Source organism: Cylas formicarius, unplaced genomic scaffold (genome assembly GCF_029955315.1).
Source record: "Cylas formicarius isolate icCylForm1 unplaced genomic scaffold, icCylForm1.1 PGA_scaffold_7__23_contigs__length_41026272, whole genome shotgun sequence".
Classification (NCBI taxonomy): Eukaryota; Metazoa; Arthropoda; class Insecta; order Coleoptera; family Brentidae; genus Cylas; species Cylas formicarius.
Genome location: NW_026844352.1, coordinates 14,127,710 through 14,155,408, shown reverse-complemented (window position 1 = coordinate 14,155,408; position 27,699 = coordinate 14,127,710). Strand labels below are relative to the sequence as shown.

General features: G+C 32.8%; 1 protein-coding gene and 1 long non-coding RNA gene across 3 annotated transcripts in view; both read left to right on the top strand.

Moving 5' to 3' along the window:
• The window catches only part of LOC132705627 (cytoplasmic dynein 2 heavy chain 1), a 110,222-nt gene extending 102,260 nt beyond the window's left edge, over positions 1-7,962 (top strand). For both annotated transcript variants that reach the window (XM_060676327.1, XM_060676326.1), the window contains 3 exons: positions 1,597-1,793; positions 4,970-5,165; positions 7,722-7,962. In XM_060676327.1, the coding sequence (XP_060532310.1) occupies positions 1,597-1,793; positions 4,970-5,165; positions 7,722-7,871 (543 nt within the window). In that variant the 3' untranslated portion in view covers positions 7,872-7,962. The remainder of the gene's footprint in view (positions 1-1,596; positions 1,794-4,969; positions 5,166-7,721) is intronic.
• Positions 7,963-11,776: 3,814 nt separating this feature from the next.
• LOC132705457 (uncharacterized) lies at positions 11,777-13,424 on the top strand. Its single transcript, XR_009619434.1, has 3 exons — positions 11,777-11,966; positions 12,229-12,361; positions 13,032-13,424. It is a non-coding gene; the product is annotated as an uncharacterized LOC132705457 (long non-coding RNA).
• Positions 13,425-27,699: the final 14,275 nt, after the last annotated feature.

Sequence of the window (27,699 nt, the reverse complement as noted above, 5' to 3'; positions counted from 1 at the left end):
AAATTTTAAAGTGTTAAAAAATTTAAACGAAGTGATAGTAATTTAATGTATTATGTTTTATTTAAGACATCTATTAAGACGCTATGGTGTTTGAACGACGCCAAGAGTGTTGAAAGCACAAGATGGACAGCTGCGGATCTATTTATTTGAAATTGAATATAATGTCGCTTCTGTGTTGGCAAGTATAGATCAGATTATCTGACTAACCAAAATTACTAGGAATATCTGCGAATGCCGAAAAAAGATTCTAAAAATATATGGAAAAAAAAATGCTTGAATCGTTTGGAAGAAGAAGAAGAAAATGGAAGTACATGAGGAACATAAGACCTAGAGCCCGATGGAACAGTTGAACGAGTGTACCGCAAAATCAACCGTTACTTTTCGAATTCCAAATTCAATAAGCTTCTTGCACATATTTTTGAATTTACATGATAACTTTAAATTTACATTCTAAAATACAATGCTACACTCCAGAATATTTTTTCTTAGAAGCAAGAATATATTTCCTCTATAATTAATCCTAGAAATCTCGTCCGCACTCTTAATTTTGACATCACGCAAAAACGCTACTCCATTGGTTGTGACGTCACGAGGTACCTGGAGGCACTAAATTTTAATATATTTCTGCAACTTCTACTCGCAAATTTTTTCGAACATATTTAATTATAAAAAAGTTGTGATCCCTTTTTTTGAAACTTAAATTTTACTATTTTTATTTATTTTCTCTTTGCAAAATTTCCTCCAATTTTCTGTCCTTTGAATAACCAGTCTCATAAACTGTGCTTGGTTTAAAGCCCGAGACGGGCACTATAAACCAATGGTTTTGCACTGGTAACTTCATTGGAGATAAATCAATATTGCACTAAATTGATTTGTTTTGACACCTCTTTGTTTATTGCACATTACATTGGTCATAATTATTTTTGTGACATGTAATATTTCTTCCTGCGTGTGACATTCATCGCCATCGTTAACAACTGCCATTCCATTAGGTGTTAGATAAGTCTTCCTGGGAAACAAAAATGCGCGGAAGTTTTTTTTTCATTCTTCTTTAAACTTCATCATTTTTAATTCCATATTGTTTTCCATATTCTGCTCCAACTACAAAAGGACAATATAAACACCATAACAAACAAATACAAGATTATTAAGATTAAAATATGATTATTATGATATTTTTCTTTTAATGAATTGGAAAGTAGTTTTTTAGAGAACCTTAGGTTTTGAAATATATATAATAAACAAAACACTTACCTTAAAATGGTAAAATGGACGTCTTGTTAAGTTGTACTAAGAAAGTTTGATTTGTATTTTGCAAAAGCGCCACTCATTATAAAACATTCTCCCCAAAACATGATTGACACATTGAGCTCTTCTCCTTAATACAGCAAGGCTTTCAGTAGTTGGTTCCGGCTAATAGAATGCAATTACGTGCAAATTTGGTAGTGATAATTCTAAAGCAGTAAACACTGACCGTCTGCAACCTTGCAACCTTTAGAAGTTCCATTATTCCTATTGGTAGAACCTGTATATTGCTCGAGAAGTCGTTTTATTTTTAGTTTTAAGGGAATATAACAATAAAGCTATTTTCCGTAGACCCCGGATATCTGGTTGGACAAATGGAAGGGTCCCATGGATCCGAACAGCTATTTACAGAGGCTCCTAATTAAAGCCGTTGCAATACAGGATCTACAAAAACGGGATCGTTTCAGCTTTTTACAAACGGGCGTGAATTTGGCTCAATTCTTTTGTCCCGAAGGATTCGTAGCGGCCACCAAACAAGATTTTTCGAGGTAAGAATGGTAGAAAGTTATTCACATGAATGACCGAGTCTTGCAAGTTTTCTATTTCATTCAAAAAACTGGTGGAATTCACAGGGGCAATAAGAAGAAAATCAAAAGCAAAATTTATAGGATAAAAATTATGTATTTATTGTTTTAATATTGATGTTCTACTCATTACAGGTTGAAATTTCTCAGTGTTTAAATTACTAAATAGACATTTTATGCACAAACAATATGTCTATTGTTCTAGTAAACAAGGGACAGTCAGAAAAATGAGAAAAATAAGGAAAAAAGTCCTTCTTTATAAAAGCTCTCAAAGCCTGAAAAACAAGGTTCGCAATGCTATTTTGTACAAAAAAAATGCAAAGCTAAATAGTAAAGTAGTCCTTTTTCAGCTTAAATACAAATGTTTTATATTTTAAAATACATCATCATATTACAGTTTTTCAAGCAGAATATTATTTTTTTTTTGCTTCAATTTGAGACTAAAACGTTGTTAAGTCCCATTATCACCTTATTTACTTGATTGCACCTTTCATACTAAGAAAATTTCAAAATTTTAACAGGGAATATTTGTAATCTAATATTGCATATTGAAATGAACAGTATGACAGTATCTACTAAAACCAACAATCGCAAAACTACTCTGCGGTTCACGCTTGCCCTCTCCTTTCTTCTATGACTTCTCTCTGTATTGAAATCAATGTTTAATAATTAATGTATATATTAAACTGAGGCTTGAAGTGTCCGGATTTGCTAGATGTCTACGTTTTATTAGGCCTTTGATTTGCCTAAAAATTCAATTCTCTACTTCTCTGCTTTAAAACTTCTTGGACATTTTCAAAGCGTCTTCGATATATCAGTTCTTTAAGACTCTTCCAACGAAACATATCGTAAATTGTCAAATCGGCCCTTCCAGGCTGCCATAAAATTGGACCATTGTGAAAATACATATTTTGGAAATACTGAAGAGCATGTCTGCTAAATATGTTTCCAACATGTCCAAATAAGAATGTTCCTTGTATGTCTTATCAGATAATTCGATAATAGGAAATAGCACACCAAATATTTACATCTTTAAAGTAATTTAAAACTCTGGATTTTGATTGGGTTTAAACTTAAAACCCCTCTTTGTGAGACACAGAGACTTAAAAATCCACTTTCTTGTATTAATTTTTATTTTTAATTTTCTTCCTGATTTAAGACAGATTCTAGTAAAAACTGGCTTTTCCGAAACATATTATAACTAAGACGGCATCAAAGTTACAGATCAGCTTAAAGTCTCATTTTCATGCGATTTCTTCGGCAAATGATTAGTTTTTCTTTTCGATTCCAAGCAGATTGCAGTCAAGATCGACTTTTTCGCTACTTATTGTACTGAAATTTATGTTATACTTACAGGTATGTGCTGATAACCTCTCTTTGTTATCATTAACTTGTAGAAGTTCAGGTTGATGTTTAGATTTTTATTGACAATCCATAAACGGAAATTCAAGAGCGTGCCGCTATTTCCATCGTTCATCCGGTTAACATACTAAACATACTAAATAACATACTAGTAAAGAAATATAGGAAATATCCCTTTTTAATTTTTTTCTTAAACTACATATTAAGATAGAATCTTTCATGCTGACTTCTATTTCTTTAGATATTCATATCGACATTTAATTTATGTATTTTCTGTATAACATATAAATTTTCTAAATAAAAACTTTTTTTTAAATAATTTTTTTTAATAGAAATATGACGAAATAATTAATATACATAAATGTACCTTTAGACAGTGCTGCAGTAAGTATATCTTAGGCAAAAGTACTTAAGTACCCCTTATTGAAAAAATAAGTAGTTTAATCCATGTTGATCCATTTTGTTGGGATTTTATATTGTCATCAATATTTTTTCTGTGCTTCAAAATTGTATTGTAAATATGAATTATTATGTAATTTAAAGATAAGCAGAAATTTTCAAATCACAAGTGTGCAATGACCTCTTCATTAAAATTAGATGTCACTTTAGCGAAGGGTGCCATCAACTATTATCCATAAACGCCATACTAGCATTCGAAAATACAAATTTTCTAAGTATATTGCGATTTTTATAGTGATTTGATTTTTTAACTTATACTATTAATCTGCTTGGACTTTTTGATATATTAAAATTATTTTAAGTATTTGTTTTATCCTTTTTTAAGAAGTTTGGTTATTTTAAATAATATTAAAGATACAAATTCTTTGAATTTGAATATATAGTAAATTAAAAATTACGAATTTCGTAGACAAAAAACTTCTACATAAAATAATAAACTCTTTTAAAGTTAATGAAACCCATTCAGCATATTCTCTCTTACTTAAATTATACCTTATAAGAAGTTTTGACACCATGTATCGAATAACAAGCACTTAATGATTCACTTTCACGCTTTCTCTGTAATTTTGGATTATAAATATTCTTTATTATTATTTACATTCAACCACTTTATTTAATTTTGTCTTAAATGGTCGAGGACTTCTATCAAAGGGGGATCAAGACAGCAGTTGTTAAATAAATAATCTCAACGTTCCAAATAAAGGAGCCATAGTTGGCGTGATGAAATTGAATACAAAACATTGCCGGATTTGGTAGATGGTGATACCAATGCACTGGCGGAGAGCGGGATAGTTATATATACTGTTAAACATTTTATAAAACGTCAATATATCGGAGTATAATTTCCAGACCATCTATCATAAAAGGCTCATATACCAGGTCATAATTAATGTGATAGTTGATGCAGATATTTATACCGGCTTTCTTGTTTTATGTGATATTAGTATATTATATTTTATTTTGACAAACACGTAACAATTATGAAATGTGAAATCAAATAAAATAAGTGATAATGGAATAATATTTTTTTTAATTTAAATTTTTGCTTGAAAATCTGTATTGTGATTTTAGAATTTAAAACAACATTTGAACACACATAAAAAGATCCACTTTTCACATTAGCAAATTTTATATTTTTGAATTTTTTTCGCAAAGCAATTAGCATAAATTCTTATAATTTATTCTATTTCCCACCTTGTCTATTGTATCCGTGGACACAGTGTGGAATAAAATACGCCCAGTTTTGCAATTTTTGTTTAACTACGTCAAGTTCAAACCATGCAGACTTGACAAAAAACCAGGAATTATTTACTTTTCAGAAATGAGAACGTGTCACTGGAAGAAGTTTACCTCGAAACGAATTGGATACGCGCGCATGGCGACGGTTTATCTATAACGGTGTCGGATTTACTAATCGAAGGCGGAATTCTCGAAAATGGAACCTTAAAACCCTGCTCGATAAATTCCGAAAATATTGTTGCTGCGCCCAATTGTTACTTGAGCTGGAGCGCCAAGGTAAATGATATTTTTCTGCAACTGAATGTCCTATCAGAAGTTTACAATAAGGTTTGTTTTTCAAATTTTGGTATATGGCCATAGTCCGCCTCTATCTGAAATAAATGAAAATTCACATCGAAGAGCATGTATGTTATTACGTTTTCTGTACTTGCCCGAAATCTTCAGTAACATTTGTTGATATGCCTAGCTCTTTCCACTAAATAAACAAAAATTATTCAAAATAAATAACAATTAAAAGTTCAGATTTTCACGAAATTATGTATTTTGACATGACAATTGTTTCCACAACACCGTGTCTTTATCAAATGTAATATTTACAAACTACCTGCTACTATATATACCGAAAAATGTCCATAAAATCTTAATTAATGTTGTTCAATAAAGGAGAGGTATTTAAATCTAATTGATCGTTAAGCAATACATTTGAATGTCTCATTTTGTTAATCTCCATGGCTTCCAATAAATTTAATTTTCTACTTTTTGTGGCTGTATGTAATATATAAAAATTGTCGTCAAAAATGTGTTTTTCTGTATTTAAGTGTGTAGCATAATTGGAATCTAGACTATTGTTTTTAAACGCTCTTATATGTTCGTTACTGCGATTCTTGAAGGATCTACCTGTTTGTCCAATATGAATTTTAGGACATGATCCACATTTCAACCTGCAGACACCTGATTTTTGGGATTTTGGACATTTTGTTTTATTGTTTTATAAATATTTTCCTATTGTGTTATTTCTGAAAGCTATTTTTAAACCACATCCTGACAAATCTTTTGAAACTTTTTCACTAGGTTCTCCTATGTATGTATGTTTTAAATTGTTCGTGTTCTGTATTAGGTTTCTTATAAATAGAGATTACTGTTGTCTGTATTTGTTTTTTATTTATAATTTTATCTATAATGGACGGATTTTAGCCGTTGTTCAGTGCAATTTGTTTAATGATATTAAGTTCTTTGTTGTAATTTTCTGTTGAGAGTGGCTTATTAAGAAATCTCTGTATAAAAGAGTTAAATGCAGTCATTTTGTGTGTATAAAGGTGATTTGAGCTGTTATGTATGACTGTATTTGCGCTTTCGTAGTAGTTAAGTCTAAAAAATTAATAAAGTTATCCTTAGTCCCTTGTTAGCCAAGATTTTTATGGATAATTTGGAAAATATCATACTTGAACATGCTTTAAGTAAAAGTTTTTTATGGTGGTATATATATGTGGATGATGTTTTTGCTTGCTTTGTTGGAACGGACAGACAATTGAATTCTTTTTTAAATTATATTTACTCAATACATAATCTTATAAAATTCACTATCGAGATTGAAAAGGATAACTCTATTAATTTTTTAGACTTAACCATTACGAAAGCGCAAAACAAATTAGATTTTTCAATATATCATAAACCTTTACACACGGACACTCTTTCATTTAGGCATATGCTACATATTTGATATTACCGTCAAAAAGTTCAATACTAAAGTCCCATACGAATATAGGGACATTTATTGAGATTTTATACATAAATCGTTGTGCTATTTTTTAATATATATATTTTTTGGATATTCTGTATGATTTCGTAATTCGAACAAACACAACAAGATTAAAAGAAGCGGGATTTCTCTAAAAAAAATTATTATTTTAGAAGTAAGGATAACGGATCGGAATGAGAAACTGTTTACAATGATTACTCAGAATTTTCCTCAAAAATGCAAGTTAATCTGTTCAGTATTACTAAACAAACACATATTTTTAAAATCATATGTTATTTGATTGGATGTTCAAAACGATATTTTGTTCCAAATATTGTCGATATATAATCTATTATAATCTATTATAATTGAACAGAGGCGGCTTTTACATAATGAAAATCTATTTACTCTATTAATTTAATCTATTTAATCTATTTAAATTAAAACAAATAAAATGTTAATATTTTCACAGCTATTTATTGCATTGTGACTGCTGTTTTATCGCGGTGTTGTCGAAACAGCTGTCATAAAGTAATAAATAACTGTGAAAATATGAATTTTTTTTTGTTCTAATTTAATTGTGTCATCTTAATAATAGAATGAAATTTTAAAATCTATACTATGTTTGAAGCAAAATGGATGTTGAACTGTCGGTAGATTTCGACGTTGCTAAAAGACATCTTGTTAAGAATGAGTTACGTAATGAAAAAAATAAATCTGAAATTGTGGACGGTTTTTTTAAAGAAACGCAATGGTAAGAACCAGAATTTGCTATTGCCTGTTGTTTTTTACCAGTTTATCTTTTTAGGAGTCACTAAATGTAAAAACTGTGTTTTAAAATAAATGGTTTTATTCTGTAATATTAATGAAAACATTCCAAGAAATAACATTTTCGAGCTTTCTTAACTTATGTTGAAAACTCGAAATCAGCGAATTGTAATATTTAAAGATATTACCGGTAAAATATTTTTTAGGGGATATGTCAATAATTAATAAGAGATCTTTCTGTTGAAAGAAAATTATCGGGTTTCACTTGCTCCTCTAACCCCAGAGCTACAAGAAATATTATAATCGTTTCATATGTTTGTTTTCAGAGAAATCCGGGCGACGATAAATATATCCAAGTACCTTTATACGAAAGCTCGAACAGGGAGAAAAAAGTGCTGTGCCTGAGGGTCCCATGCGCATTAGAAAATAAGGAAAAATGGACATTAGCCAGCGTTGCGCTATACATGTGTTTCTAATTATTTAATAAATTAATTATCTACTTATATTGGTAGTGTAAGTGTAGATATTAGTTCAGAAGTAAGAAAAATACACAACACTTTACTTTGACAGTGTATTAAATACGTGGAATTTAAATGTCAATGCATTGGTTTTGACGATTCTAAACCTTTCCATGTTATGTCACCCACCCAAATGGGCAATTATTTTAAGACATCGCCTGTGGATGACGCTACCCACACTACACTGATGCTAACTGTCAAAGCAACAAAAATTGACAATTTTTTTTTGTGTTTTATGTTTAACACTGAAATCCCTAAACTCCTTTTGTGTGTCTTTTGAAATTGTCCGTTAGATCATTTTATTGGTAAGTAACGGATTTTTTTTACATTCGAAGGCCGAAATTAAAATTAAGGGTGATCAGATACTGAGAGATTTGGCTGGATCCTGGTACACCACAAGTAGTATCCCGTTTTGGTAGTCCACATGAAAAAAGCATTCGTCCGTTACGAGTTATTCAAAGTAAGGAGCACGTGACAGAATATGAATATTTGACTTCGGCCTAGGTAAAAACGTTTAATGCAGTTTAGGCTGAGCTCGAACGACTCAAGGCTAGTGCAGAGGCTGATTAAGTGATCAAATATGTAATATTCAGTTAAAAAAGTAGTGAGCGCGAACATATCTACGCTAGATATTGGCGATTTATTATCAAAACTGTGGAGGGCGAAGAGCTAAACTTCTAACTTTAAGGAGCAGTGCTTCAGTATCTTCATATAAGATAATTATTTTGTCGGAGACGTGGTTGACGGGCAGTTACTTTGATACGGCGTTGGGTATGGACGAGTATGTTGTCTATCGGGTGGATCTTTCAGCAAGTACCAGTGCTAACTCCAGGGGAGGGGAATGTTTAATTGCAGTGCATCACTCAATGAGTTCAAGACGGATTCAAAGCTCTAATGAGATTGAACAAATTTTTGTTTCCATCGGAAAAGGAAGTCGACGACTGATCTTGTAATCTGTTTACATATCCCCATCATCTCCACTGACAGTCCACGAGTTGTTTGCAGAGAGCGCAACATAATCGCCGAGAATAGCGGAAATATACAGATGTGCCGTGCTGGCGATTTCAATGTTCCGCAAGCCGTATGGACTCAACGCCCTCCCCGATCGGCGCGGTAATCCGGTCAATTACTAGAATGTTGCACTTGGTGAAAGACTTTTGTTCTAATCAATTTTTTTTTCAAACAAAATATGGTTGTTAACGCAAGAGAGCGCTGCTTGGATATGATTTTTGCTCCTGATCAGTCCCTGATGGTTGAGAGGGCCCTTTGCGAGTTAGTTCGGTCACAGAGCTACCATCCCACTCTTTCTCTCGAGATAACTAATAATTATTGCAACTATGCTTCAGGCGTCACTACCGAATCATATTTTTATAATTTTAAGAATGCGGATTACTTTCTAATAAACGATGCTCTGTGTTCCATTGATTGGTAGAGGGATTGATTTCTTGACGATGTGCTTTATTTTATAATGTTCTTTACACGATAATCGAAAGATTTGTACCCTTCAAAAAGCTAGCTCCGAGCAAGTTTCCTAAGTGGCTTACACGAGACTTAAAATGCAAAATTCTCTTGAAAAAAATGGCATACAAAAAATTTAAGGATTCTAATTCTACCATTGACCATTATCGAGAATTCTCTAGTCTCAGGAAGGCTTGCAAGGATCTGTTTTGCTCAGCCGAAACTTTGTCCAGAATACAGAGTCGAGGCTTCCAGAAAATATTAAATCATTTTGGAACTTATATAAATTCACAGCGCAGCACTAATATTTTTTGCCAAATCGCTTTAGATATCACAATACTGCTTTGAAATAGGTTCTGGCGAAGCGAATTTATTTGCGGATTATTTCAAAGTTATGTATGTAAACAAAAACTTAAACCCCCCTTTCAGTTAAGTTAAGTTTCTGAGATCTACACCAAATTGAGTATACTCAATCCAAGTAAGGGACTTGGCCCTGAGTGTTACATGTTTCATGTTACATTGTTTCCATCTATTAAACAAGGGAACGTCCCGATATTATAAATTATAGTCCATGTCTATATTAAGTGCCATACCAAGGTTTTTCGAAAACTTAATAACACAATTTTTAATCCCATTTTCAAAAATACAATTATAGATCATCAATATGGCTTTCAATCGGGAATGTCAACAACTTTGAATTTAATTAAGTACACGGACTCAAGCGTTGGAGCTTTGGAAGCGGGATATCAGGTTGACGCTGATTTTTGCAAAGCATTTGATAGGATCAATTAAGCAGTGTTGCTTGGCAAACTGTGTGCGAAGGAATTACAGGCCGACTTCTGAAGTGGATCGAGTCGTATCTGGCGCGTCGCCGTCAGGTTGGTGGAATAGAAATTACTTGTCGGAGCCTTTTCCAGTTATTCGGGGGCGCCTCAGGACTCTCACTTAGGGTCGCTATTCTTTCTCATATCTACAAATGATATAGCTGTCTGTTTCCATAATGTTAATTATCTTCTTTTTGCAGATGAGCTAAAGGTCTTCTCGATTATTGGAACTCGTGAACATCATTTTCGTTTACAGGAGGATTTAGAACGGTGTCACTTGAATGGTATGCACCCCAATTTCTCAAAATGCCTACTTGGATGGATGAAAACCTAAAATCTTAAAGATCTTGGCGGCTTTACCTTTAATCATTATAAAATGTTAGGCTTTATTAAGGGGTCGTCATTACATTTTCAAAACGTAAATTCCATAAAACTCCTATATTGTGCTCTGGTTCGACCGCACTTGGGATATGCTTCATCTCTATGGAATCCTGTCAATGTCATATTCGTCGAATCGAACAAGTTTAGCGCCGTTTTCTTCGCTATATAGCTTTTAAGTTGCGTCTCAACTTATTAATTCCATTTGTTTTTGTCTCTCTATGCAGACTATTCTGTCAAAAATTTGGTTTTTGGCACCTATACGCAAGGCAATGGCAGCCCGGCTGGCCAATGAGAACGAGCATTTGGATTTTTTTACTACCGAAGGTAGGTTTGGAAATCAGATTTAAGTAAGTATAACATAACATCACATAGCTTACTTTAGATATTTATTTCTCTCTCCTGTGCATTTTTCCTAAGTTTTATGTAGCAATTGAATCTGACCGCAAAATCTATAGTTAATAAATAAATAATAGCTAGATTTTTTTTCATTAAAATTTTATTCCTGGCTTATAAAAGTTTACAAACCAGACGGTACAGCGCCGCTAGAATGTTTTTCAATCCAGTCGATGTATTTCAAGACTTTGACGTTTACAGTTGGGGGTGAGGTCGGTCCCACATCCGCTGACTCCCCAAGAAACCACCCCAATAACGGTACCGTTGATCGCCAAAGGACCTCCAGAATCACCGCTGAAAGCCATCTCACGCGCTGCTGAACCTTTGCAAACCTTGTTTACCAGATCGAGAGGGTTTGTCCCGAAAATGACTTTATTGATGTTGTGGTTACACTCTAAAAACGTTTGGAGTTCAGTAATACACTTCAAGCGCCTTGAGAGGAGACAATATTAGTGATAACTATGTTTACTTCTTCGCTCATATAAATGAATCACGTGAAATCTACTTACGTAAAATTCTTAAAAACTTATTAAATCATGTATTAATATCGTATCATGGTATTTTCCATTCATTTATAAATCAGTTTTTAAACTTCAAAAACGGGTGGACTCTGTACCACCGAAAACTTGTAGATGTTTGTGTTTAATAATATACTAGTATGCGATAAGTGCTGTAAACGGCATTTGAGTCATGAGTTTATTTGGCACCAGCGCCCGAAGGTCAGTGTTGATTATCTGGCTCCGATAAATGCGAAAAAAAAATGCAATATTTTAAGTCGTACCTCTTTAAAAAAATTGTTTGCAAACGGTCTAACATGAAATGGGGAAAATTCAACACGATTCGCAAACACTAAGCCCACTGCGTACCTGTTAAAACTGGATTTTTTTATCACTCAGCGTTTCGTCAGGCACTTAGTTTTGGATGTCATTTGTGCAAGTTGTATAGTAGTGCGTTGTGAATGTGAAGTGTGAATTTCTTCGCGATGGTTATAGAATGGGTAAATATATATAAATATTATGTTCTAAGTGAATTTGTACGTAGTTATTCATAATATGTGCGGTTAAGAGTGTCACCAAAATATACCTTATCTAGTTAAATGCTATTTATTCTCTGTTTTTTATGGACAAGAACTACTGCTTTTGGCGCTTATTAATAGTAATCTAAACCGTATTATTCTAATTACATTTCGTAATTTCCATTTATGATATATTGATCTGTAACTGGCTGTAATCTACAAAGTTATGCTTTTATTTTTTTAGGTTGGCGGTTGTTATCTCTCTTCGGACCATATTAGAAATATGGAGACAAGAAAAGGGCGTAGTTGTTAATTATATTCGTGATATGACTGACTTGGACAATTATGAGAACCTTGACCAAATGAAAATAAAAAAGGTAATAAATGTTATCGTGGTTATCACGAAATATTAAATTAAATGTCGGATATACTACAGACCTCAGAGTTTTCACAAAATTTTTATTCACGGGGGAATATTGGTTAGTGCTTTCAATATTCCGCAATAAGAACTCCAAGCACTTTCTTCACTAACTCTAGAATGAAAACTTTAGAAGATATGATGAAAATGCTTTTAACTTTATCAGATCGCTATATAACAAGCCTTCCAAAATTAAAAAAAAAAGGAGAAATGAGTTTTTGCCACAAGAATTAAAAACTATGTTAAAAACGAGTCAAGAAACGCAAAGTGAAAATAAGTCTGATGAGCATTGATAGTGACTAAAAAATAATATAATGTTTATTCTTAAATATGTATTAATATTTTTTAATGGAATAATAATGGAATACAATATTCCATAGTTAATTAATGTTTATTGAATGATTGCTATTAATATTACTGTTTATTCTTATTCTTCTGCAAATTTGTTAAAGTTTTTATATGATGTTTTGTGGAAAACGGCAGTTGAGCGGAGCGAGTGTTTAATAAACCAGAGCGGGCTAGGAAAACAGGGCTTTAAGTTACAGCGGGTACTTGGAAAAACTTTTTTGAAATAACTATTAGAACATGGTGTAAGAAAGCTGGACTTAATTGCCGTTGTCCTGTTCTAGGGCGACAATTGCTTCTTCGTCATCGTGTGAATCGATTAAGATTTGGCGGATGAATCATCGCGAAATGGGCCGGAGCGAGTTTATCGAAGACGTAACGAATGAGTTGTGATGATTTTGGTTGTAATTTGTAGACAAGGATGTACAAATCTAACTTTTGCGGAAGATACATTGAAGAGATACAACAAGAAGCTCTCATTTCATCTTTTAAAAAAGCGTTATTACAATTATTTAAAGAAAATAGGTGCTGTGTTTTTGTCGGTAACTTTAGTTCACATCGTCGACTTGCTCAATCAGTGCCTTACCGTCGATACTTATTACAGTCAAATCCACGTACTGCAGTGTATTGGGTTGTATAGACTTTTCCGTTGAACCCCAACCAGAGAGAGTGGCAACGCCGGTGTATTCCTCAAATAATGTTTATTCTTAAATATGTATTTATATTTATTAATGTGAATTCCATTATTCCAAAATATATTAATGTTTATTGAATGATTGTTATTAATAGTAAGTTTATTAATGTTTATTTATCTGCAAATTTGCGTGCGGGAAATAGAGCAAGTTTTATAGTCGCGCTGTACGACAGATGTTTCAACAATTCCACAACTATATCGTGCGGGGCAGCAACATCTTTCCTACGCACAGACAGATATGTTGGTTTAGTGAAATTCACTAATATTTATCCTACTTAGGAAATAGAATTTCTGAATTTAGACATTTTTTATATAATAGTTATTTACATCATGGTACAAGCTTAAAGATATGTGGACGATATTTGCATTGTATGGGATAGCAGCCAACAAACGCTTCCCGAATTCCTTATCAATTCCTTATATGAGAAAATTTATCTTACATTCGTCTCTCCGTATTCTCATAAGTTTCCCTCTGACGGCGATTAGGCAAATTGAATTCAATAGCGGTTGTTCACTTTGATTAATCAATAAATTATTTTACAATAACGACAACTACTGTCAACACTAGTGAAACCTTCAAACTCTTCCCAACTTGCCGACACTAAATCTACTGTAAATGTATCATCGCACCAACTTGCGTATACGGAAAAATCATCCTTGCGCCACGTATTATCCCAAAAGAGAAAACCATTTGAAATGTCGAGTCTGTCCCAAACACACAGCCATCTCAAGCAGCTAATGAAATTCAATTCAATAATTAAAAAATCAAAACTTCCAATATTCCAAAGCCTGAACGCATTTTTTTAGTTCAATCCCTATAGTTTTGAGCAGTGTTTGTGATCACAGCAACATTTCAAATATCACCTGCCCAAAAATTGTAAAAGGAAACCATTTAAGTGTATGTGCATTGAGTTATCTTCTTGAACTTGTCATTGTTTTAGAAATAAGCCATTACCTAAATATATGATTGACCATTCGAGTGAAAAATATCGCAATGAAGAGATATTCAATCGAGTATGTTATGTACAACTCCAGAAATATACAATATCTATGGAAGATGAGATTTCTAGTTCATTTTTCAAAGAAACTTCCACAAGCAACTCTAATATTATTGACCAAACTTCTGCATTCCCCTTGCGTCGGTTATTGATGAATTGAACTTGCTATCGTTTTGGTTAGTTGACTTTTTCAGTCAGATTGAAGTCAATCAGATTGAAGAACAACTTACTGCAATATGTTTATTATTATTAAATGAAAATTAGCTTAGAACCAGTAATTACTGGTAAGTTGATAAATAGATAAAATATATTAAAAAATATTTTATTTAATGAATATTCCGTTATATATTTATTAAATACATAAAAATAACGTTATCAATTTCTACAAAAATTATTGAATAATCCTTTCGCGTGACGTTTTCAATGAATTATTTTGTTACTGATCTACCAACAAAATTCCAAGATGACGTGCAATGGAGTCAGTTTTAGTTATACAGGATGCTCGGAAATTGGGGTGGTACATTCTAAAATACTTTTATATCTTTTTTTGCAAAAGGCATATTAGCAAGATGCTAATAGAATAAAAAAACGTTTCTATCAAATATTTTACTTACAAACAATACAAAGCCACTTTAATAGTTATAACTGTTCAAGATCTGCGGTAATAAATTAGTATATCCTATATTCTAACCTCGATTCATTTTATCGAATACTGAGGACGATAAACTATAAACTATAGATAAGCAAAAAATATCGCATCCCTTCGCGATGTTGATTTTTTAACATTTTCGCCTAACAGTGCTTTAATAGCTTTTAAAATTGGGCGGAAATATAGCACAAGTATGTTCGTTTTAGGAAAAGCCTTCTCGTATACTCACCCTGGCTAGAATTCGTGATTTGATATTTTCGTAATATTCCTGACTTGTTCGCCAACGTTGACATCGTCCAGGTTGAGTATTCCGGCAACCATTCTGTAGTTGGAGGTTTGATCGGGTTTCTCAAAACACTACGCCGCGCTCAGTACGTAGCTATGCGATAAAATTGCCCCACCGTAGAAAGGCACGTACTAGTTAGTGTGAACATAATTTTTTTATAGCGCTCTATATCTTTAAAATGTTATTTTATTAGTACACTTACATACTTATGACATTAATATGTTTGGTCCATGTTAGCCATGATTTTTATGAAATTAAATGTAATTTGGAAACACTGGATAATATTATATGTGTATTATATGCAGTTTGGTTGTATTGGTCGTCGTGCTACTGCGTTCGCGACTGTTGTGTTCTTATTTCTAATGTTCTGGAATGTATAAACATGGAAAGAAGAGATTGTGTGAACAATCCGAACAACTTTTGTTATATCTGTGGTAGTTATGTTGTAGTACAACATACTTCTTTGTGAAAAATGTCTACTACGCTTATTTTAGAGTAATAATTTAAGACCAAGACAAACTTTGGACTCCTCATACTGTTTGTTCCATTTGTGTTGGAGCATTAGGTAGGAAGAAATGTAGGTAGGAAGCCTGGTGTTCCTATGGTATGGCGAAAGTCTAGGAATGACAGTGCTGAATATGTTCAACAGAAAAAAATATGAAACAAATTGTGTATCCCAATCTTGACTCTGCTATTCGACCAGTTCCTTATGGACCAGATGCACCAATACCTGCGGCGCCAAAAGAACTAGAAAACGTCATATCGCCAGAATCAGAAGAATCAAATTACTACCCGACCTGACCCAGAGAGCCCGAAGTGGTTAACCAGAGGGAATCAAATGGTTTAATTAGAGGTTTGCACCTTCCAAAGAATTCATCCGAATTGTTAAAGTGCAGATTTCTTTACTGGCACTTGAGGTCACATCAAACTTTTACCGGGACCGCGAAAAATATATATGTTTAATAATATAATAATAATAAACGGCTTTTTTTTATTAGTCAAATTAATATATCATTTTTAATGAAAGATATGATCTTTGAATTAGAATTTTAATATATTCCCTAAAGCGCAACTCCGTATCCAATATATACCCAAATTTTTCGCAGAGCTGACCACTGAAAGCCTGATACCATCAAGACGAATATCCACATTATCATTTAGAAAATGTTTATTAATTTTTGGACCGAAAAGCATTAAATTAAATTTTAGAGGATTAAGTTTAAGCTTATGTTCTGAGGAAAGTTGTTTTAATATATTCAGGGCCTCGTTTATTATCCTTTATGCATTTTCGTAATCAGAGTAATTAAAGTGAAAATAAATCTGCATATCATCGGCATAGACCTGGACCTCACAGTGCCGCAAGGTCCTCAAAATGTCAGCTGTGTAAATAATAAAAAACAGAGGCCCGAGGATAGAGTCCTGCGGAACACCTGACAAAATCTGAACTCGCTTTGAAACCGCGCCGCTATACACAATTTTTTGAAATCTGTCAGAAAAGTAGGATGCTATCAGATCAATCGACTGTTGTGAAAGTCCATAATATTCAAGTTTTGCTAATAGAAGTGCATGATTAACGGTATCAAAAGCCTTTGAAAAATCCAAGAGTATATCCAATAGCGGGAATTATATCGTCTGTTAAACCAACCGAAGTACTGAAATCTTGCCTAAAGCTACATTGACATTCGGGTATGACATTATTAACAATACAATAGTTAAATAGCTATTTGTATAAAACTTTGTCAAAAATTTTAGACAGAACAGGTAAAATGCTGATAATTCTAAGATCATTAAAATTTGTTGGATTTTTTATCTTAGGTAAGGGCTTTCCATTAATCTGGAAAATAATTTAACTCAATACAGCAGTTAATTATAAACGCGACATATTTATGGATTAAAGGTGTGCAGTGTTTTAACATTTAAATATTTATATTATCTTCGCCTGCGGCATCAGTGCGTATGTCTTGAATTATTTTGTGAATATCAGATATTTCTGCGATATGAAAAGAAAATCGAGCATTATCATTCAAATAAGTATTATTTTTATAAAAATGAACTTTGGTATCACAGTCAGAGGCACTTTGTAGAATTTTGCCGAAATATGCACTAATTTGATTTGGATTTGCCCAGCTAATTGGAATATCAGATTTCTTACTGAAACACCTGTTTAGTGATCTTAAAGTCTTTTTTGATTTTTTTTCTAAAACAAATAGTCTTTAAATAATCCCACTTCTTCCTTCGTACCACAGACACAGTGAAATTTCTTAAACGTTTATCATTGTGTAAACGAGTTATTTTAAAATCCTGCAAAGAAACAGTTCATCTGGACATTCTAGTGGGCTCCCTAACTATTTGAAGAAAGTTGTAATTTTCAAACAGTTTAGTTGGAGGATTAGTGAGGTTCAATAAATTAATATTGAAATCACCCAAACAAATTATTTCATCTGTAGCCGGATAAATGCTAGAAAAAATATTATCAAAGTCACTTGCTATAGCATTAAAATTTGTATTTGGGGGGGGCGATAAAATACGCAGAATGCATAGTGTTTATTCTTCAACTTAGCTTCAAAAATTAAAAATTCAAGATAATTTGTTATATTGAAATCAAGTGTAATCAATTCCGTTACTAAATTATTCTTAACATAGGCGGCAACCACAATCCCCCTACCAGCTCAATCTTTGTGAAGAAATCTATAGCCAGGAATGCTAAAAACATCAACATCGTCACCAGCAGAAAGCCACGCCTCTGTAAGGAATAAAACACCAAATAGTGCTCTTCCACTATGGATTTAAGCTCAAGGAAACATGTAAATATTGAACGTAAATTTAAATGTCCCACTTTAAGCTTTAGGTCACTCATTTATACATTTACTCATTTATACATAAACAATTCCCAGTGTAACGAGAAAAAAAAAGTATTGTTCCCTATCAAGTTATTAAATATAGACCACTCGTTAATTCTAAGAAACTCCCATAAATAAAATAAAAAAAAACTCTGACAATCATCTCAATAAACAAAAAACAAATAATCACAAAAGAGGGGATAAGTTAAAGATACTATTATAATTTATAAATACTCCAAATTAGATTAAGTACTAATATACAGATAATATATTAATATACAGAGTTTAAATCAAAATAATATATACAACACATCACAACAACACATCACATATATGTATTATTTATCCAAATAAATTTGTGTGCAAATGTACAATTCGAATGAGACCATCTTTACCATATCGTATTGAAGAATAAAAAATCTAAACATTATTTATTAGCAAACCAAAAAAAAACACGAGATTCCGAAATACATTTCTATTTTTAGTACCCTCAAAAAATAGTTTAAAGCAACTGCACCGATAGTAAACAGTACCAGCAGTATTCACACAACTATAAGATTAACATATTAATGACATGACAATATAGTTAAATAATATTATTTTTGCGAGATAAGTGTTTTACAATTATTGACAGAATCCCAATAATAAATTTTACCATTCACGGACCAAACATTTTTTCCATACTTCTTTTTCGACGCGACAAGTAATTCGTACTGAAGTTAGATCTTCATAAATTATCACACCCTTGTTTTTAAGCCTTTTTCTCTCAGCTACAATGGTACTTTTTGTTAATATGGGATGCAAAACGCACTAGTATCGTTGCCCGGTCTTGAACTCTGTTTTTGATTTTAATAGGATGCACAAAATCCAAATCATTAAAACACGGAATTTTTAATGTGCTTTCTAACAACGGGCTGACCAAATGAAGGTCACTGGAGTCGTCAGTTTTAAGTCCACAAATGCGGACACAGTTATTTTTATATTTTTGTTCCAGATTATCTAATCTGGACACCGACAATGGCCTCGCAATTTTTTTCGATCTTTGGTTCTAAATTTTGCATGGAAGAATATAATGAGGAAAGTTTATCTTTAACTTACGCAGCCTTTCATCTAGTTTTTCCTCCATTACCTCATATAGAAGCCATCATCCGAATTACTTTACCGCGCGACTATATATCATTAGGCAGAATGTCTGTGAGCGCGTCACCTAAAACAAAAAGAAAAACTGGTAAAATATTTCAAAAGCTGCAATGTACCTATCCATGATGCAATAATGCGGTCAGGCGAAAACTTCGCTCCGCTCAATTTAGCCAACGATGTAGCGTTTGCTATCTCTAATCAGGAGGAAGAAAGGATTCAAGAATGGATAAGTAAAGAATTCCATGGGCGGTTCGCAGCCGTACTTCGCTGTAATGCCATCGACAGGGAACTGTCTTGCACATACATACCCCAAGGTCGACTGAATCGGGAAACGGAGGGAGTCATATCCGCAGTGCAGGCCTAGGTGGTGCCTACAAGGTACTATATCTGACATGTCCTGAAGCAGAACATCCCAAGCGATTTGTGCAGAGTGTGCAGTCAGAAGCCTGAAACTGAACAGCATATTATCGGAGCATGTAGCGTAATTGCTATAAAAGAATACTTCAAAAGACATAATCACATAGCGAAAATCGTACATAGTAACATCTGCTACAAAAATAATTTGATTAAGAACATTTTGCCGTATTATAAGTACAAGCCCAACCCAGTGATAGGGAATGGTTCCGCTAAAGTTTACTGGGATACAATTATTGTAACTGATAGATAAATACAGCATAACAAACCGGACATTCTGTATATCAACAAAAATGAAAAATTGGCCTTTATCATAGATTTTGCTGTACCAGCAGAAAACAAGTTGTAGAAAGTATACGCTGAAAAAATTACAAAATATCAGGATCTTTGACACGAGCTAAAAAATTGAACAATTGAAGTCTTACCACTAATTATCTCGGCGACTGGCCTTGTTGAAAAGCAACTAGCGGAAAACCTTGGAAAGCTCGGCCTTAGTCGGGATCTGGTGGGACTCTTGCAAAAGCCCGTGATACTAGGAACCTGTCGTCTTGCCCGTCGTTACGTGTTTAAGTAACCCAATAGATAGGGTTTACATTTAAAATTTGTGACAAACACAGACATAATTATTAAAATTGAATTTAAAATAAAGTAAAAAACTCGTCCACTGTGTACGTTGAGGTCTCTAGGATGATTCTTTTTACTTCTACTTTAGAATGGCCCTCTAGAACAAGCCTTACACCTGGTAACAAAAATGTATTAAGCGATGGCTTAGTTGACCTCCACAAGGTTTTACTTCCTCCTCTTCATATCAAAAGTGACTTGATGAAGCAGATTGTTAAAGCTCTAAACAAAAATGGACAGTGTTTCAAATATGTGTAAGAGAAATTTCCAGTCATATCTGATTCCAAGAAAAAAGATGGTATTTTTGTTGGGCCGCAGATGCAAAGACAACTCTCAACACAACTCTCGGGTTTCATATGTTACAAGACTTTCATAGTCTAGGTTGTAATATGAGTTTGAAAGTGCATTTCTTGTTTTTTCACTTGAACTATTTTCCTGAAAATCAGTCATGGAGCAGTTAGTGGAGAACAGGGATATATTGAAATTTTTATAAGAATTTTGTGACTAAAAATGCGTATAACATGTTTGTTTCATGCAGAATGTCTTTAACACGAAAAACTCTTTTCTTATAAATTTCTTAAAAATATATATATATTACCTTTAAGTGGTCGATAGTTTCCCGTATTTCGTTTTGGATGTTTGGAATGTTTATTTGTGACTTGCATTATTTATCGGTCTAACCTAAACAGTTATAATTCTATGTATCATTCGTAATATTGTGGACCCATGGGAACCCACAGCACTGTGTATGTCCGATAAGTCCAACCCTATATCGCCTCGCCCGCCATCATAAGCCACCACTCCGGGTTTCTGTTTCTATTTTATTATTTTTATTATAGTATTTCGATTATTTCTTATGATGTCCGACATATATTTGCTTCAATTTAGTTTTAAATTGTTTGACCCTGCAACTGTAATTGGCCAATTGTGATCACCTTTTCCAGACATAACGCTGTCCGGAAACTTTTCGAGAGAAAAATTTATGGTTTCGTTACTTGTGTGGTAGGTACTTGAACAGGTACAGTGAACTTTATAAGATTTAAGACCCAAGTCTTTGTGTAAAATACGGTGTAACTACGTTTTTGGAATGCCCAATTACAAAGAACCACGAGGTTTTCTTTAACACTTTGGGCTACAGCAGCAATACTCTTAGTTGTTCTTGAGCGACGTGCACAGCTTTTATTCTTCACATCACTAGCTTGTCCGAACAGCCCAAATTTTTCCACAAATTTCTGTATTGTAGACCGACAAGGTGCTTTACGAATACCCAAAAGTGTGTTAGTTTTACGAACCGTCGTTGCCAAATTTTCACCGTTTTAAGAGGTTGTGTGCGTTCTATTATGGAAATATGTAATGTATCTGCTGCTTACGGTCAGGTTAATTGGCTTAAAACGGGACAAAGAAAAGTTCTGCTTTTAAACATATTGCTTGTTGTTGTTGTTGTTATGAAAATTTTACATAATCTTGATTCGTCGAGTTTGCTAAGACAGCGACTTATTCCTAGAAGTACCATCCACCCTGTAAAGGTACAGAAATAAACTAACGATGAAACATCATCAGAGTGTTTCAGAGATCTTTGCATTTAACGCAATTCGTTTCTAAAATTCTATGTCACAGGAATCCACTAAATTACATTTAAATGCATTTAAAAAAATATACAACGACCATTTGCTAGAAATACAGTTTTTATGAAATGTGTTTCTGCCTGAGTGAGATATTGTTAAGATGTCATATCGCTTTTTCAAATTCATTATCTATATTATTTTTTCCGGTGAGTGTTTTATATAGTTGTTTTTCTTTTGTCTTCCGATTTTAGAGGTATTTTCCATAGTTTTAGTAATCAATCAATATAAATTTGGACGTACATTTCAATAAATAGTGCCGAATTTATTAACTACATTAAGAATTCTATTTAGTGGTTCAGTGGAGTAGCTATTAAAAGCTAGACTCCGCCGCTATTGGTTAATTTCGCTTGCTGCAAAACGCTGTTAATTTCGGATACAACCGTTTTCTGATCCCGAATGTAAAATTGTTACTTTTTTCTCCTTATTGGACGGAGCGCTTGTTCTAGATTTTTCGGAAGAATCGCACCATCCATACGTACGTATTTCCTATCTATTTTGTGATATTTGGTGCCCTTTCAAAAGCTAGTAATTACACAGCTAATTTAAGCCATGGTGCTTTTGAGCTTATTATCCAAAGGTGGTCATTAACATACAATGCAACAAGAATATTATTATTTATTAAGGTAATTATTAATTGTTAATTAATAATAATAATCTTGTTGCATTGTATGTAAATGACCACCCTTGGATAATCCGTTCAAAAGCAATTGGTCACTTTCTTATATCTATGAACAGACCATATCACTTTCTCATAAATTGAATGAAAATCTTTACCCTCCCTGGTTCACTTGCATTACCACTAGCATTAAATCCTCTATTAACATTCGTAATTAGTAAAGAATTGTAAGCAGTTTTCAATTTACTTGACATCGAGAGTTAAATACTTTTTTTATGAACACTGCACTACAAAATTTAACAAATTTAATGACTTTCCAAAATCTGGATGCGGAACACTCCTTAACGGGGTGTCAATGCTGATAGATAAGGGAAATAAAGGAAATGGAAATCTAAACAAGTAGTTTTAACAACTTATTTCCCACAATTTTTAATCAAACGTAGCTTAGCTAATTGGATTTCGTTCGCTTGAAATACATTACACCAAATATAAACCTAATACATCCTGTCTGAATAAAAATAAATTAATCAAGTAAACTCATATAGGCTTATATCAATTTTCTTGGCGACGATCGACTTCCTCTACTTTATAGTATTATATACTGTTTGAGAGAGACGGAGCTAAAGGAAAGGCGTAAACATTGTCTCGGATGATTTCCATATTGCCTAAATATCATATGTCTTGGTATTGAATTTGAAAATAACAATAATCTCACCCATTCTGAGACATTTTTATTAATAAGAAATTAAATCTAATATTGAGTAGTCATTTACTTTACAGAATTGGAAAAAAAAGGAAACTTTAGATAACTGAAAAACCACGTAAACTTATGCACGATTTAATAGAATTGAATAAAGTAGTAGGTATAAAAGTGCAATTAATTTATTCTTTAAAGAGATTTTTTTAAAAATAATTCATTTAACTGATTTTATCTTGTTGGCCTAATATATTATTTATATTAATATTATATTGCTTATATCTACTGGAGCTTAAGACAAACTTTGTTATTTAAGTAATAATATAAATTCTAGTGTTGGGGTTGCTATGGACATTAATGGTGTTACAAATTCGTGGAAAATATAACATATTAATTAACGCTGCCCACGCTCAAGAAATTTCTATAGTAGGTTTGTTTGTAACACATTTGGCGTATTATAAAAAAGTAGAATATCTGTATATTATTTAATGTGTTGATAAATATATTATTATTATTATTATTATAAAATTCACTTCAACACAACCTCCCCACAAAAATCAGTCCAAAAGCAACCCAACACTTCTCACTGTGCCTTTTTCTTATATTGAAAACATTATTTACCACATATCAAAGAATCTTCAGAGCTATAATGATAAAGTCATCCTTAATCCATTAAATAATAATAATAATAATAATAGATTTACTTGCCCAACAGAAATTACCAATTACAGGCAATAACAAAAATTCATAAAACAATTAATTTTATAAAGTTAAAACTATACAAAAGAAGCAGCATAGAAAACAAGAAACAAAAGGTTTAAACATATAAGAGAAGTAAGATTAATACGAGAACAAGAGAGCGCGAACTACTTAAACTGTCACTACCTACAGATGGACTTTAACCGTTAGTGATATAGTGCTGGCTGCAAATTCTCATCAGCTTTGGTAAACTATCATTTAAAATATAACAATATTTACTAATTAAGTTGAAATGCGAGCACATCTGATACAGCGGAGACCTCCGTAATAAATTTGTTCAGGGAATCCCTAAGCTAAACGTAAGAATGTGTCTTGCATTAGCCTGCTGAACACGAAAATCAATTTGCGCAAGTAAACTCATCGAGTCAACAAACTAACCAAAACTATCCAATAGCTCCCTCGATAGAAACCATCCACTCTAAAAGCAAGAAACTTTATAAATCTCCTTTGAACATACTCAAGTGACCGAATATAAGTTGAGTAAATAGGTGCCCATACTACCGACGTATACTCGAGCTTGGACCTAACCAACGAATACACTATCTTTAGAGCAAGAACGCTGAGAAGTTGCGAATAATGAAACCAAGAACCTTAAGGGCAGATCTAACTATGAAGTCGAGATGTTCCGAAAATGAAAGCTGCGAATAGAAGATAACGCCCAAATCTTTTATAGAATTACATCTGAAAACAAGGTAATGTTATTTAGTTTATAAAAAAATAACGATGTTTGACGATTTCATGTGTATGAACATACTTTACGCTTAGAAACGTTAAGAGTGAGTTTGTTTTGTACGCACCAATCGGAAATGTTTGATAGCTGATCCTGAATCAACACACAGTCTTCATAGGAAGAAATAGATCTATATATTTTCAAGTCGTCTGCAAAGAGCAGAAAGTCACAGGAAATTTTGTCCGATAGATCTTTTAGGAATATTGAAAACAATAATCTGCCTAGAATTGAATCCATTGAAACACGCAGAAAGCACTCTGTTGTGTAGATACGAAGTGAATAGATTCACAAGTGACTCACTAAAACCCAGCATACAAGTTTTCTTTATCAACGTAGAGTGATCAACAGGATCGAAAGCCTTGGCTACGTCGGTATACACTACGTCGACTTGAATTCCTTTGTCCAGAGACTCAGCAATATAGATCAAATTCTCTTTCAAACATTTAGAGCTTTCCACGTGTATGCTACAAGACATAAAAAAGCCTTAAAACTACGACAAATAGACTCATCAGCTGTGGCCGAACATAATCATGAAACCGGATGCCAAATCTGGTGCTTAGACTAAAATTCTTGCATGTAATCAATTCTTCTACTAGAAAAAAAAACAGAAAATCTACAAAATCTCTAAACAGCCAAACAACTTTAACCCTCACCTTTTATTCATATGATAATCAGTTATTCAAGACAATTTTCCAATCAAACTTCCACAGGCTACAAATATTCTGGATTCTCCCTACGTCGGTTGTTTATAAATCAAACTTGCAGAAGCTTCGCCAATCATCCCGTTGGTTTATTCAGAACTAAACTGAAAGTGGCTCGCATTCTAATCTGTAGCTGTTTATATATTGTTTGAGGGGGCGGAGCTAAAGGAGGGACATGAACATTAAGTCGGATGATTTCCATATTGGCGCAGGAGGAATCCAGAAGATTTGTAAATAGTAACCAAGATAATGTTCAGGTCCCTCCTTTACCTCTGCATCCCTCAAACATTACATAAGCATGTACATTTTCAGTTAAGCTTTCAACTGGCGAAGGGAACGGTTGTCAAGAGATCTGCAAGTTCGATTTATCCAGAATCCAGAAGACTGTTGCCGTAGGCTGCAGAAGTTTCTTTGAAAAATTAACTTTAGCAATTTTGTACAAATTAAAGCTCACCTGTTGCACATGCTATTATTGCACACAGGAATATTACTGCATTCATATAGACAAGATAAAGAAATACTGAATCATAGTTTCCGCTTTGTATTTATTTGGTAGATAACTATCTCGATTTGAGATGTTCTCAAGATGGTCTCTACATAGTTATTTGATACGTTTTAACCACCGGATATCTCCAATTTAAATAAATTGTATTTCAAGGGCAACGTGAGTAATTTTTGAAGGAGATATAAATACATAACCAGAAGCGAGTGTCTATAAGGGATTTTTTTTTTAATTTCTTATTGCGTTTATTAGCAACAACCAATGTATTTTATTCTTTTCTAATTATTCATTTATATTTTTAGATTGTGTTCTTTTAATGGCCTTCACTATATCTTCTGTGAATTTGAAAATGAGATAATAAATCACTATATGAAATGCTATTATTATTAAATGTAAATCGAAATTGTGGCATAAACGACAACCACATCTACAAGATCAGTCTTTTATATTTTTGTATTTTTTTCGCAACGCAATTAGCAAAAATTTCTTATAGATAATTTTTTTTTCTGCATCTTTCACTTTGTAGTTTGTTTATCCTCGTGTCACTCCATCCGTGTACATACTTTAAAATAAAATACATCGCGTGTATCCACTTTTGCAATTTTTTCTAACCACGTCAAGTACAAACCTTGTAGGCGTGACAAAAAAGCAGGAATTATTTACTTTTGCGAAATGAGAACCAAAGCTTTTATTCTCGAAAATGGAACTTTAAAACCCTGTTCGAAAAATTCCGAAAATATCGCTGCGCCTAATTGTTACTTGAGCTGGAGCAACAATGTAAATGATTTTTTTCTGCAAATGTGATTCATGTCGACTGTCTTGTTAGAAGTTTACATGTAGGTTTTTTTTATTTTGGTATACGGCCATAGTGTGCGAGGATCTATATTTTTAAAATATTTAAGCACACATTGAAAATTCACATGGAATAGAAATTTTGAGTAACGTTGTTGATATTTACCTATACCAATTTCTTTCCACTAAATCGAAAAAAAAAATTGTTTTTGCAGCTTTATACCGACTTTTGTGAAAGTGACCTAGCTAATTCAAAATTTTACAGGGATTGGGTAATATATTTATTTAAATGACCAATACGTGATTTTGTTGGTAAGTCATACAGCGTGTTTCAAATATTTACATTTCTGAGAAAACAATTTTTTTTTGCACAAAGTTTGGGGCAAAATTTATATTGCCATTAAAAAGCACAACAATTTTTGCACAAAATCACCATAAATGTGCCTATTTATGTTTAAAAATTTTGTATTGAACTTCTTGAGGATAATGTCAAATATATAGCATGTACATAAATGAAAGGGTTTTTACTGTTACTATTTTTTTTAGACTTTTTTGTTGTGACGTTCTGTATGAATTGATTATTCAAAAAGTGTATTAGCTAATCCTTGTAAAATTTTACAATAGCTGGCCCACGCAAAAAGATATTAAGCTGAACAAAATATTAAATTGATTTTTTTTAGAATAATAAAAAATAGGAATAAGAAAATGTTTACAATGATTATTCAGAATATTCCGCAATAACGCAATGTTATTCCACATATTTTTTTAAAATGATATGTTATTTGATCAGATGTTCAAAACTCTATTTTGTTCCAAATATTACAGTTATAGGAATGCAGCTAATGAAGTTGAATGTCATCTTAATAATTGAACCGAGGTGGCTTTTAT